At 42.3% G+C, this 14,900-nt stretch overlaps 2 protein-coding genes across 5 annotated transcripts in view; both read left to right on the forward strand.

Moving 5' to 3' along the window:
- CDK17 (cyclin dependent kinase 17) overlaps nucleotides 1-14,900 on the forward strand; it is a 224,508-nt gene that overhangs the window by 70,107 nt on the left and 139,501 nt on the right. The window lies entirely within an intron of this gene.
- LOC138675865 (piggyBac transposable element-derived protein 4-like) lies at nucleotides 3,142-5,458 on the forward strand. Its single transcript, XM_069764464.1, has 2 exons — nucleotides 3,142-3,264; nucleotides 3,782-5,458. Exon 2 carries the CDS (start codon nucleotides 3,795-3,797, stop codon nucleotides 5,322-5,324), a length of 1,530 nt encoding a protein of 509 aa, XP_069620565.1. The 5' UTR covers nucleotides 3,142-3,264; nucleotides 3,782-3,794; the 3' UTR covers nucleotides 5,325-5,458.

Consider the following 14,900-nt stretch of genomic DNA (forward strand, 5'->3'; position numbering starts at 1 on the left):
TGTGGCTAACCTCCCTAGATGTGGACGGAAAAGAAAAATTGACAAGCGATTTCAACGCAAGATTGTGCGGATGTTGGATAAAGAACCTCGACTAACATCCAAACAAGTTCAAGCTGCCCTGCAGTCCGAGGGTACAACAGGGTCAACCCGTACTATCCATCGGCATCTGAATGAAAAGGGACTGTATGGTAGGAGACCCAGGAAGACCCCACTTTTTACCCTGAGACATAAAAATGCCAGACTGGAGTTTGCCAAAACTTACCTGAAAAAGCCTAAAACGTTTTGGAAGAATGTTCTCTGGTCAGATGAGACAAAAGTAGAGCTTTTTTGGGCAAAGGCATCAACATAGTTTACAGGAGAAAAAAAAAAGGCATTAAAAAAAAAAAGAACACGGTCCCTACAGTCAAACATGCTGGAGGTTCCCTGATGTTTTGGGGTTGCTTTGCTGCCTCTGGCACTGGACTGCTTGACCGTGTGCATGGCAATATGAAGTCTGAAGACTACCAACAAATTTTGCAGCATAATGTAGGGCCCAGTGTGAGAAAGCTGGGTCTCCCTTAGAGGTCATGGGTCTTCCAGCAGGACAATGACCCAAAACACACTTCACAAAGCACTAGAAAATGGTTTGAGAGAAAGCACTGGAGACTTCTAAGGTGGCCAGCAATGTGTCCAGACCTGAATCCCATAGAACACCTGTGGAGAGATCTAAAAATGGCAGTTTGGAGAAGGCACCCTTCAAATATCAGGAACCTGGAGCAGTTTGCCAAAGAAGAATGGTCTAAAATTCCAGCAGAGCATTGTAAGAAACTCATTGATGGTTACCGGAAGCGGTTGGTCGCAGTTATTTTGGCTAAAGGTTGTGCAACCAAGTATTAGGCTATGTGCACACGTCAGGAATTCTGGCAGAAATTTTCCTGACAAAAACCTGACATTTCTGCCAGAAATCTGCATGCGGTTTTTTTTGCGCATTTTTGATGCGTGTTTTGCACGTTTTTGATGCGTTTTTTTCGTGCGGTTTTTCCAAACGCATAGAATAGCGGGAAAAATGTGAAAAAAAATGCAAAATTAATGAACATGCTGCTTTTTTTTACCGCGATGCGTTTTTTTTCGCGGAAAAAAGCACATCGTGCACAAAAATTGCAGAATGCATTCTAAATGATAGGATGCATATGTCTCCAGTTTCTAATGCGTTTTTATCGCGAAACGTGTGCACATACCCTAAGGCTGAGGGTGCCAATACTTTTGTCTGGCCCATTTTTGGAGTTTTGTGTGAAATGATCAATGTTGTGCTTTTTCTTCATTCTCTTTTGTGTTTTTTTCATTTAAAGGGAACCTGTCACCCCGTTTTTTGAGATTGAGCTATAAATACTGTTAAATAGGGCCTGCGCTGTGTGTTCCTATAGTGTATGTAGTGTACCCCGATTCCCCATGTATGCTGAGAAATAACTTACCAAAGTCGCCGTTTTCGCCTGTCAATCAGGCTGGTCAGGTCGGGAGGGCGTGGTGACATCGCTGGTTCTTCCTCAGCTTTACGTTGGTGGCGTAGTGGTGAAGACACAGCGCGCGATCTGTGCTGTCATCCCTTTCGTCGGTGGGGGCGGCCATCTTCCTGGGGCCGCGCGTGCGCAGATCGAGTGCTCTGCTGCACGGGGCTTCAGGAAAATGGCCGCGGGATGCCGCGCGTGCGCATTAGAGATCGCGGCGGCCATTTTCCCAAAGCCGAGTTGATCTCGGCTTTGGGAAAATGGCCGCCGCGATCTCTAATGCGCACGCGCGGCATCCCGCGGCCATTTTCCTGAAGCCCCGTGCAGCAGAGCACTCGATCTGCGCACGCGCGGCCCCAGGAAGATGGCCGCCCCCACCGACGAAAGGGATGACAGCGCAGATCGCGCGCTGTGTCTTCACCACTACGCCACTACGCCACCAACGTAAAGCTGAGGAAGAACCAGCGATGTCACCACGCCCTCCCGACCTGACCAGCCTGATTGACAGGCGAAAACGGCGACTTTGGTAAGTTATTTCTCAGCATACATGGGGAATCGGGGTACACTACATACACTATAGGAACACACAGCGCAGGCCCTATTTAACAGTATTTATAGCTCAATCTCAAAAAACGGGGTGACAGGTTCCCTTTAAGACAAATTAAATGAAGATAATACCAAAGAATATGTTTGCAATCATTTTCAGGAAGAAACTGAGTATCATCTGACAGAATTGCAGGGGTGTCAATACTTTTGGCCATGACTGTATACCCCTCTTCACATGTGAAGCACCATGGAATAAATGACGCTATAATAATAATGTACACTATTACCTTATTATGAATTTTATTCTGAGAAGACTGTACATGGACTAATCCCCTGAACAAACACCGATCATTCAGGGAGAATGTAAAAAGTTAGTCAACGCTTGTTTGCAGGCACTTTTTTTTTTTTTTTTTTTTCTTTTTCGGGCAGCTGCAACTGTATAAGAACGATTTGTCAGTCTGATTTTTGGTCCCCGTTCTGGTTTCATAATATCTGCAGTATATATCTTGTAAATATAGATAGATTTTACATAGGTAATGATTTTTGTCCTGCATGAGGCCTGATTTAGACATCCGTTTCTCACCATATTCGATCTCTATTTTTTTTTTTTACAGATTATAATGTATTATTTTGCAGACCGTGTTCCCCCCCAAAATCACATCCGCTATTAGGCTCCCTTTAAGCGCATACCAATATAAGGCTGTATTTCCATCTTGTAGCTGTGGCATCTTTTTTTCTGCAGGTGTCTGCCAGAGTTGCGCTAGAATACTAAGTTTTTCCTACTAGAGTCTAGTTTGTGGTAGAATTGCGTAGTCTTGCTGCAATGTCATTGAAACATTGCCTTTTTATGCAACTTGGGAAAGCTGCAATGTGTGAATGCAATCTTGGGGTCCATTTAAACTGCAGGCTATCATGAACCTGCGTTTAGGACTCCAGATAATCGTTCAGTGTGGACGGGCTGCAGAATGTGCAAAATGCTCCTTCATTGGGTGAAATGATCTTTTAGTTTTGAACCCTCCGTCAGGCGCAATAGATCTGACAGGCACACAGTAATTAGTTTCACTTCTCTCTCCTTGCCCACTTATCAGAAAACCCCACCCCTCCTAGTTATCTCCTGACTCTACAGGCTCTGTGAAACCTGATATCACAGTGACTCAGCAGACCTTCTAGTGAGCAGATATCAACACTTTGGCTTCTCAGGCACATTGCGCCTGATTTCAACACAAATTGAAAGGTTAGTATTTTTTTTTTTTATTCATCACGATTGTGTATTTAGCTTGTTTTATGAAGGATTAATGCTAAGTTAGGCTACTTTCACACTAGCGTTTTTTGTAAATCCGTCACAATGCGTCGTTTTGCAGAAAAAACGCATCCTGCAAAAGTGCTTGCAGGATGCGTTTTTTCCCCATACACTTCTATTGATGACGCATTTGTGACGGATTTGCACACTTCGCATCCGTCTTGCGACGAATGCGTCGTGCTTTTGCGGACCGTCGGGAGAAAAAAACCCTGCATGTAACGTTTTTTTCTCCCGACGGACCGCTTTTTCCGACCGCGCATGCGCGGCCGGAACTCCGCCCCCACCTCACCGCACCTTACAATGGGGCAGCGGATGCGCATTGCGACGGGGAGATTCCGACGCTAGTGTGAAAGAAGCCTTAGTGTACATAAGTACTGTTTTCTTAGACAAAAGGAGGGTGGCTTCTAAGGCACATTGCGCCCTAACACATACTCTTTCTCTCTTGCTTCAGATTTTCTGCTGCAATGGCCAGAAAACAGTATGATTCATCTAAACCCCTTCATTTAGAAGAAATGAAGATTTTTTTGTTAGAAGATGATGAGGAAGAACCAGCAGTAACTGAGGATTTAGAGGAATCTAGTGACATTTCATCTGAAGATGAGGTAGCAGAATGTAACACTGATTCTGGAACAGAGCAGGATGGTGATGACACTGATACAGAGGAAACAGACACAGATCTAGCTTATTATTTGGGCAAAGATAAAAATACAAAGTGGAACAAAAAGGCACCCAAGAACAGACAGCGCAGAGAATCCCACAATATTATTACACACCTTCCTGGAGTTATTGGAAGTGCTAGAAAAGCTAAAACTGCAGTGGAATGTTGGAGTAATCTAATTACAGATCGCATGTTGGAAACTATTGTTCCGTTCACTAACCAGTATATTGACACAATCAAAGAGCAATTCTCCAGAGAGAGGGACATCAAAAACACTGATGTGATTGAACTCAAGGCATTTATTGGCTTGTTATACCTAGCTGGTGCTTTCAGAGCAAATAGGCAAAGTTTGGAGGAGCTGTGGGGGACAGACTGTGATGGCATCGAAAAATCCAGCCTTGTGATGAATCTGAAACGATTCAAAGTCCTGATCCGTTGCCTCCGTTTCGATGATCGAAGTACCCGGACAGAACGAAAAGGTTATGACCGGCTTGCACCAATTCGGGACATATTTCAACAATTTATTATGAATTGTCAAAAAAGCTATTGCCCGGGGCAAAACCTCACTATTGATGAGATGCTTCCAGGTTTCCGTGGAAGATGTGGTTTTCGGCAATATATACCATCGAAGCCAAACAAATATGGAATTAAAATTTTTGCCATGGTTGATGCAAGGATGATGTACACTATGAACATGGAAGTTTATTGTGGAAGACAGCCACCAGGTCCTTTCAATGTGAGCAACAAGCCTAGTGATGTGGTAAAGAGAATTGCTGAGCCAATGTTTGGATCTGGTCGAAATATCACTGCTGACAACTGGTTTACTGACTTTGATCTGATTGATTTTTTTAAAAAACGAAAAAGCTGTCATATGTGGGAACTGTTAGAAAAAAACAAAAGGCAGTTGCCGCCAGATTTTCTATATACAAAAGGCAAACAACAGTATAGCACTATGTTTGGGTTCAGTAATGGAAAGATTTTAGTTTCTTACATCCCACGCGAGAGGAAAAATGTGATTTTGGTCTCTTCATTACATAATGATTACACCATTGATCCAGAGTCTGGGGAGCTAAGGAAACCAGAAATCATAACTTTTTATAATTTGACCAAAAGCGGCGTTGACACTGCTGACCAAATGTGTGGCAATTTCAATGTAAGTCGAAATACCAAACGCTGGCCGATGGTAATCTTCTTTACAATGCTGAATGTGGGTGGCATCAACTCACAAGTAATTTACCTCGGTAATGAACTTAAACAAATGCGCAGAAGAATGTACCTAAAACAATTGGCTAATGAACTGGTGAGTGGAGAGCACTCACGGATCGTACCGTCGTAGCGATGAAAATTGCACTGTGTGACGGTACCCTAAGCCTAAGAAGTACAAAGACGGTTGGAATGCCCCTTGCCCTGCAACAACGGTTGAAGAGATATCGTCCCAAGGACGTTCCAGAACAAACACCGACTCTACCACCTTCTAAAAGACGCAGTTGTACTACCTGCTCATTTGTATCTGGTTTCAGAAGGCTTTCTAAATATGACTGCAAAATATGTAAAGAATCAATCTGCCTTTCCCATGCAACTTTCGTCTGCCAGCCTTGCTTTTCTAAGTGTACCTGTGCTGCTTCTGCTGCAATTGAAACCACTGAAGATGAGTAGAAAATAATTAAGTAACATCTAAGTGCAATATCCTTTAAGTTTTTTTCCATAATTTTATATTTAAGCAATAGTTAAGTAAAGATAACTGGAGCCTATTTGGTGGTACTACCGAAAAGTGGTACTTTTAGTTTTAATAAGTTTATGGTTAATAAATGGTTTTTTTTGCATCTGATTTGGTGTAATCTCTTTTAATACATTCCTATGAAGGTCACTGACTACTTCTATAGTCCTGAAATTGAAATATGTAGCTACTATAGGTGGTTTTCTGACCTGTGCTTGTCAGGCACATTGCGCCTGAACTGACGAGAATCTATATTGCGCCTGACGGAGGGTTAACTTAAAAGATCATCTTTCTCGGCAGCAACTGAACCCGTGCTGCCGAAGACAATGGCATTACTGATCATTCTGTGCACATATTGAGACCTGCTTGTCTGAACAGCCGCTTTACAAATATGTACTTGTCCACTGTCTCTTGCCGTATCCAGTCGGGTATTGTAAACTGGCCTTTACTCTGACTAAATTTCATCTATACATTCGATAGATGCCAAGTCATTCTCCCGCCTCCTGTATAACCATACACCGAGTTAGCCGGGTGTGTCTGCGTCTCAGTGGGGAGATTGTAGCAGAGGGTCGCCAGACACCACTCTAGCAGCAACAGAACCTCATCTTTTGGCCTCCCCAATGTCTGCCATTGGAAGGTCCCCCATACACCAAGTTTGTTACTCATACCAAAAGAGCATGTTCAGCCAACATTGCTCTATCTGTGGCCAGCTTGGGATAAGAAAGAGGAAAATGCATAAATTGGGTATCTTTCCCATGTCACTCATGACCCTTATTGAGAAATGTTGGCCCATGCTGAGAATAGTTAGAAATGTATGCTAATCAGGAGCACTGGACCATGATTGCCATATAATGTAATATATACATCACGTTGCGCTGATTTCAATGTTGTACGTTATTTCCCCTCTTTACTTTTTTGTGTCAGGCTTTAGCCGTCTTTCTACTAGTACAGCTCTCAAGTATTCTCTTCAGTGGTCTTACAAATTAAATGTCTGAAACCTCTGCCGAGGAATGGATTCCCGAATCATGCTGACATTTCTAAGTGTCAACCCTGGTCACATACCAACAGAATTGAATATTAGAAGCAAAATGAGAAGTGTTTAACTTTTACTAGGGATATTGACTGTTTGACAGACCTGCGTGTAGCTTAGAATACAATAGCAGCTATGTCATCATTTTACAGTTGTAACTTAAGTATGTTACTTTGTGCCAAAGCAATGGAAACCTAAAGCCATTTATTATTTTACATTTAGCTCAGCAAATGGTAAGATCCAAACAAAAGCGGTCTGTCTACTGACGGTGTGTATCGGAGAGAAGTGGCACTTCCACACTTTTGGGTTGTCTTGGTACCTCCAAGACGTCTCCCCGCGCTTCTTTACAGTCCATAGATATTCTTCATCTCTTACATGCTTACTCAAGAATAAGGTGTGGTTGGTTTTTCTTCACGTCATGAGTCAGATCTTGCTTCCACTTGTACAGGAAACAAAGGTTTGTGTACTTCAATGCAAATTTCCGTGTATTTCCTTTAGTCACTCAGCCATGTATTTCCTGAAACCACGCACAGTCAGAGGCGATAACATCATATTGTACCCTGGAAAATATGTGAACTCTGTTCCCATGTTCAAATGTGCAGTACCATTTAGAGGTAAAATTCTACCAGAAATACTCAATTATTGAGAAATTCTATAAAAATGTTTTGCTATTTCATTTAAAAGGTGTTCTGGTTATCGCCTATTTAAAGGACAGGCGAGTGCTACACTGGTGAAGGTCTTGTTGAAATATTATAAACTGGTATGATATAGTAGTCAGTCCGTCAGTGGACAGCTTTGGAAGTTTGGGCGCTTTTTATGTGGCATCCATTGTATGTTGTAGCTTCAGTCACAATTCTGCAGACTTCAGAGCGGAGATCTACGTAGTCCATCCCTGTCAGCATCGGACTTGAACACACGGATGAATTGCATTCTGATATAGGATTGCTGCATTTCCTATACCCGGCTTTTGCTATGACACAGATGTCCTTGACAATGACCTCTTTCAGGCAAAATGTTGGACCATATATATTTTAACTCCTTGCCCGGATGAAAATAAATTTCACTTGCAGCAATACGTACAGTTCTGTGAGGTAAAGCATTTCCTGCTAGTTTTTAAAGGTTTTACCTCACATAAAGTGGCTACGATCCCATGCTGGCTTACTTCACAGACTGATAGGAAAAAGGTAAAAGTTTATCAGTTGGCTCACTTGAGGAAAAATAAAAACTGCGACTAAACTGACTGCTGAAACTCTGGACAAAAGGCCGGATGAAGCTCAGTCCGTTGTTCTCACGCATGGAACAAAAGTGAAAGTCTGGATGAGCCTTATGGAAGCTGCATCCCTTATTATGCGGTGTTTCCGTAACTTCCTTGAAATCCAGCCTGTCATGTCATTTTTAACAGCTGTAAACTATCCCCAGTGCATTGTTGGCGATGCAATAAGCATCACAAACATTGTTTCATTAGAAACGGTGCTGTCATCATGTCGTACAAGCCCTTTATATCGTTTATATCGTCATGGGGCGTGCATCATTTCGCTCAGTCATGGTTGTGGCCGCCCACCCAATTTGATGTTCTGCGTTGCGCCGATGTCACTAAAGATGCTAAAAATGACATGAGCGGTTCCCTGTCACTTCTATGGGAGTTGCGGAAGCAATGCGAGTCAGCCATGCTTGGCTCTTGCCATAGTGCCACCTCGTCTGCTCAGAGCCTGGCTGATAAGCGCCTATGCCAAGCTGAACGCGTCTCATTTTCCTGTAACAGGAAGGCTCACACTACAATATCACTATTGTACAACACTCGGCCTTATATTGTGTGTGGCACAAGCCCATTTCTTGTGTTGGAAATGTGCCCTATGAAACGGTTCACGTTATTCTGCATATGGCGCCAAAAGGGCAGCTGTGTGTCACTACCAGATGGCACTTTTGCTTTCTCTGCTACTAATTAAAATCTTTAAAGCTCTTTGCATGCCAGTGAGCTGAAGAAAAGGGAAATTGTTACATTTTATCCAGCCTAGCCATTATTATTATTATGAGCAGACAGTGTATATTATGTCAAACCTGGATACTCCTTGTAAAGGTTTTTTATGAGGCTTTTTAACATCTTCCTTCTGACAGCATTTTTCCCTAGCAGTGAAGTGACTGCTGCTGGTCCCCAGTTCTGAGCTCTACATTGTTTTACTCTACGTATGTCACTTATAGCTGCGGGCTAGTTATTATCCTCGGTTTCATTAAAACGTGTTTTCTACACTCTGAGTTTGTCTACATCCCCTTACAAACTTGGGAGATCTATAGATCACTACCACTTGTAAGTGACCGCCACAACTGTCGGATGACAGTTTGTTTGTTTTTTTTTTTATTCATTTTTTTTAATCCAGTGTAGTGCCTCATTCAAAATATAGCCAATGTATACTCCCTTCCTTCAACGCTTCCATTCCAGCAATGTCTGCACTGCTTTTCCTGGTGGGTTACTTGACATTGTTGTGTTGTGTGACCGCTGCAGCCTATCGAAGCTATTGACCAACTGCAGCTCATTAATATTCCGTCCATTCTGAAGAAAAAGTTTGGTTGCAGCAGCACCACAAGAAATGAGTATGTTATTTTCACTCAATCTTTCATCTCCTTTCCATCAGAGATAGCCAATTGGTTGTGCACCGTCTTCCAGTTTCATGTTCTTGGTTTTGGATGGTTAAGTAATTTACTCCCATAGATTGTAGTAGTTCTAACGAGAGACAACAAATGTCTTACATGGGAAATATTTAATGACCTTGTGCATTAAAGCACATGTATTCCCATCATTCCCTTCCACACAGCGCGATGGTGATAATGAAGCGTAAATTGCTGGTATACGGACTAGCGGCTGTATCTGTGCAGCCCTAGGGTTCATTCACCCCGCGCTATTAGACTTCTGTCCTCCATGATGTGGAAAATACACAACAGCAAGAATGTGACTAATGGGCTAGTCATCGCTCTCCATGTAAACCGTGTGCCTTCTCCGTAATGATGGCAATAGCACGAATCTAGTCCACAATGCACTGCTGCCTTGTTTTTATTATAGTCCTGTTTTCATTCTTTTCCCATGTATCTATTGCGCTGTAAACGAGCGCTTTGTGTGGCTTGTGCCTAGTTAAAGCTGGCTATGTAGGATCTTGTGAACCTTTCACCCTGTGACTCACTGAGAAAGATGCCGAAACTAGCGGGTGACTGTACATATCTCATTCTAAAAAGAAACCTATCTCTCTGATTTACAAAACGAATCCCAGAAGGAGCATGATTGCAAACGGCTAGAATTCCTTATTGAAAGGTGCGTGAATAGGAGCTGATGTGCAGTCTGTCGGCCATGAAACTAGAACTGCATTGCAATGCTCCATACTCTGTTTTCATCAACCCGCCATTGGTGCTGATAGCAGCTTGTCGGTGGGGTTGCCAGGTATTGGATCCCCACATATCTACCATCTTTCAATTCGTCTTAAAGTTTGAACTTTGCCTTATATTTGCTTTACATTTGTTGTTCTGACTCTCCATAGTCTTACATTGTAAAAGTCAGTTCTCGGTCACGCAGAGCGCAGCGCGATGAGTCCGAGAAGAGGAGCAGAATGGCGCTGGATCATGGAGTATAGCTACTCTCTACACGCCACACACTGCACCTTGCCCTATGATAACAAAAAACCATGGGAGGGCTTTGTTAAATAAACATTTTGTGCTTTATTTCTCCCCGATCCAGCACCGAGTCTCTGCCACTGCCCCATGTCTTCCGAACAGTGCTGTGCAGCCAGTCGGTGAGCTCGGCAGCGCTGCCCGAGAAGGTGATGCGAGCTGCTGAGCTCACTGCTAGCAGCACTGTAAACAGCAGTGTGGGAGCTTAGCAGCTTGTCATTTACTCTGGCGGAGCCACTGAGCTCCCTCATTTCCTGCAGCACTGCCGGTGTGACATCAGTGCTGCAAATAGTAGGATAGTGGCCGGAATTCTGCTCCGAGACTGGTAAGGTGGAGTAAAGGACAGGTGTGGGGTTTATTGTATTGTTTTTATAAACATACTGCACGTGGAGGACACCACGTTCCTGTAAATAGAAAACCCCTTTAAGGTTTACAGGACAGCTCCTTCAATTTGTTTAGAAAGTTTACAAGTTAAGTTTCATGCACCTCCAAATAAAGCTTGCTCACAAAATAACGGCCATCCATAAAGCAGTGGTTCTGTGAATGGGGGATGTGATAACAAGTGTCACATTGGTTAGCAGTGTTCCTCTCTGCGCTGCATCCATTGTGCAGTCTGCTCGCTTGTATTATACTGCACTTTGTGTGAATTCTGCCTCTGACTTGCCATGGTAATCCATGGTCCTCAGCAACCGCCTTAACGCCCATCTTCAATATTAGATCTGTTCTTTTAATGAATTTCAGCATTCTTTCTTATCCTTCCTAAGTGTTTTATATCCAACTATCTAAAAAGATGTGGTCTTGGCTCTTTGAGGGCAAGGTGACATTTACAATGCCTTATAGTTCCCTGGTAGAATTTTATCCTTTATGTTATTTTAGTTGAAGATTCAAGAATGTACAGATAGATTTAAGAGCACCTTTTTTTTATTTTTGGGTCAAGTCTATTCGCGATTATCACATAGTCACCTGCTTCATAGAGTTCTGTGTTTCTATTAGCTGCTCCTTAAACTGTTGGGACCAGATAAAAAGTACAATATGCCATACCTCTTTGCTTTCTGCATGAGTCTTCTTTACCTCATCCTTTATCAAGTTCAGTAAGGTGCAGCAAGGATTTGCAAAAGCTTTGAAAAAAATGCCAAGAATCATGTACATGTTAATTTAGCTTGTTAAATGGGCTTTTATATTTTTAAGTTTCTTTGCCTTGCAGATGTATAAACTAACTCTGCTACAAGACACAAAAGAGCACAGTGAGGTCAAAAATACGGTTGTAAAAAAAATCACAGTAATAAGCAAGTGCTAGTCAAAAGATGGAAAAAAACAGGGTATTTAGTTGATCCTTTTTTTTTGCAAAAAAAGTATACTAAGCTGCTCCACCAATCGTCAAGGTATACCCATATAGAGCAGTCCTACCTAATGTATATAATCCCTATAAAAACCTGAGTTGCCCCCTGCAGGACTAGAACTAAATTTGTTGCCCCCAGTCTTTCTTGACAGGCTGAAGGGGTGACATCACATCCGCAACCACTAGGCTCAGAAGTAATTTACATAAGGCCTTTAAACTCGTGATTGGCTGTAGCGGTCACAGGTGCTATAGCCAAGCTACAGTCACCACTGCAGTCTGTCATTAAAAGCTGGGAGCAAAGGCAAAGTGTTATTGCTGGACTTGTGGTATAGCTAAGTTTTATCTTTTTACATCTGCAAGACTGATTTAAAATGAAAAAAAAAAAGAATGAAAACCCTTTTAAACAGTGGACATTTTTATTTGAACTAGGACAAGGTGGTTGTTCTTGCAAATTCCATAGCTGAATACATATGAAAAGGTCTGGTCTGACACCAAATTTCTGCAAACTGCATACATTAGTAGATCCTTCACTAACACCTGGTAACTAGGCAAGTGTACTTACTCTAAGAATCCATGTCAGAATGGCTGTCAAACTTCCAACTGCAGCTTGTACTGAGCAGTGTGAGATCATGGCAGGGATAAGCATACTGAGCTGTCAGTCGCGCTGTATGGGTCAAGGTTGGTTGCTTAATCCTTCATGAAAGGTTATTTCATTCTGCCATGGCTTCATAGTACTTTCACCATCGTTATCAGGTCTATGAGAACTATTTAATAATGTAAGCAGTTTGTGTTGTGCAGTAAGGATTACTATAGAAATGAAAGCAGCACCCTAAAGGAATTGTGCGGTTTAGTGTAACTTTTTTTTTTGGCTATATTAAAAATCTGACTGAGCTTTATGGTCATGCTGTAGAAAGTTCCAGTCTGAAGTCTCTGATTCCAGAGGACTGTGAGTCAGGGTTTTGTTTTCGTTTCTCATGTCCCGCGTATTCCGATCCGTCACGTTCAGGAAGCAGGTGTGCCACCTAGTCCTGGTGCTTTCTGATCTCCTCCCTGGATATTTTCCTCTCTGAGGCCATGTTCCCACATACAGAAACGTAGATGTCTGTACTATAATATGCAATAGCAATCTGCTTTCATTGCTGCACAATGTTTTGTGCAGAAATGCTGAGATTCCGCACTTAAAACCCAACTGCATTTTTTTACACGCGTTTTTTTTCTGTTTCAGTGTAAAAGCCTATATGGAAAGAACCAACAATACACAGTTCAACATCTATAAATGCACAGTGGGCGTGAGTTTTCATGAAATCACATCCACTTTTCTTGACCTTTTCTTGAGTTCATGCATTTCTATTATTGCTCTGTAACGCTTTCCACAATATTGTATCTTTTTTCTTGTACATATAATAAAATCTTTATAAATGTCTTTACACCTTTACACTTTAGAACAAGCGTCATAAACCTCCACCTCTGTAAACCTGGTCACTGATTATTTGATGAATGCATGCAGCTAATTTCCGGATATAAAGCAATTTCCATGTGCTAGAACTGTTCTATAGCTATAAACAAATGAACTGGCGTGTACTTAGCTTAATCCTCCCTGCCAATATATTGCTGGACCGTTGTATGTTTTTCATGCATGTTCTGCAGTCACTTCTTCCGTTTCAAGTCACGTTATTTTTGCTTGTTGCCAGTGATCTTTATCAGCCACATCTACAAGGAAAATACTGAATGGATTTTATGCTAATGGTTAAGTTCTGGCTCAATCTCCAAAATACCCAGTGTCTTTAAAACGCTGTCGTACCCACAAGGTTTTTGCTATCAGAGGACACTTCAGGAAACATTGGCGGTGCATTTCCTAAAGCGTCTTTTTTAGCCACCAAGTTTTTTAATAATGGACCAGTCACTACTTTTAGCCAAAAATCCTGAAGCAGAAGGTAACAAAAGCTGGAACATATACACAGCAAGCTGTTTTGCTATTGCTGTGCACCATGTTCATTGTTGTTCTAGCACTTTATTTAAAGGTGACAACTACCTGACAACTGGCTTTATTCCTAAAATGTACTGGGGTTTTAGTGATTGATTGCTACCTCGCTACCTTTAGAAATCTTCACTTCATTCAGAGGTGGAACAAGAGTTTGGGCTTGTCTCATGAAACTGCAGAGTAAAGAATAGGGGAGAGAGACATGCAAACGCAGACTTCTATAGTCATTACACCTAAGGATTTTAGTTATTGCAAAACGTGCCAAAACCACCATCACCAAAATGTATGAATAAGCCCCAATAATGAAGCAAAAAATAGCAGCTTACGCTACCCTACTACTAGTGACGTTCCTATAATGTTAACAGCACTAATTGGACACCCAATGCGAACTACCCATACAACAAGCTGGAATATTTTGTCATGGACAACTTGGCAAGTGTTGGCTGGCAGTTTATTGGAGATGTTGTGCAATGCCATTTCCTTGAGTCATAAAACAGTTTACCGTATGCTTGTGGATGGCTCCTACACCACTTTGAAGAGTGGGTGCAGCATAGCATAAAGGGGGGTGAGAGGTCATTGGCTTAGGGTTTATCAGAAATGATGCATCAAATGTGGCGTAATTTACTGCAAATGTACTCTAGTCCCTAACTGGAGTACACTGCTTACAATGTTGCATGGCAGCTGAACGATGTGATATAAAAGGGAGTCTGGCATTAGGTTTCTGCTACCATGCTGATGGCAGCATAATGTGGAGGCAGAGAGCCTTATTCCAGCAATGTATCATTTACTTTCCTGGGTGCTGCTGGTTTTATCTGCTGCTGATCTCCCAGTTCTCTGAATGCTGAGCTCTGTGGTACCCTGCTCACACCAGCGATTGGCAGCTTTCTGCATATGCACAGTGTACACAGAGCGCTGTTAATGAGTGGTGTTCTGCAGGCCAGTACTGGTAAAGCCCTGAGACATTGTTGGAATCATGGTCTCTGCCCTACACTGTCCCGCTCTCGGAATAGTTATATAAAACCTGCTGACATGGTTTTTACTGAATTTGGAGCATCTTACTCCAGTGCTCCCTTCTTGAAGACTCGTGTACAGATCGGCAGTCTTCATGACTCGGGCTTTTGTGTTTTTATTTGCTAGGTCTGAAAGGCAATATATAGCCCACATGCAGAATGTGATGCCGCTTCATGTTCT

Source organism: Ranitomeya imitator, chromosome 4, assembly GCF_032444005.1.
Source record: "Ranitomeya imitator isolate aRanImi1 chromosome 4, aRanImi1.pri, whole genome shotgun sequence".
Classification (NCBI taxonomy): Eukaryota; Metazoa; Chordata; class Amphibia; order Anura; family Dendrobatidae; genus Ranitomeya; species Ranitomeya imitator.

Excerpts from the sequence above, each read along its gene's own strand:
- LOC138675865 (XM_069764464.1), top strand. The coding sequence starts at position 3,795 with ATGGCCAGAAAACAGTATGATTCATCTAAACCCCTTCATTTAGAAGAA.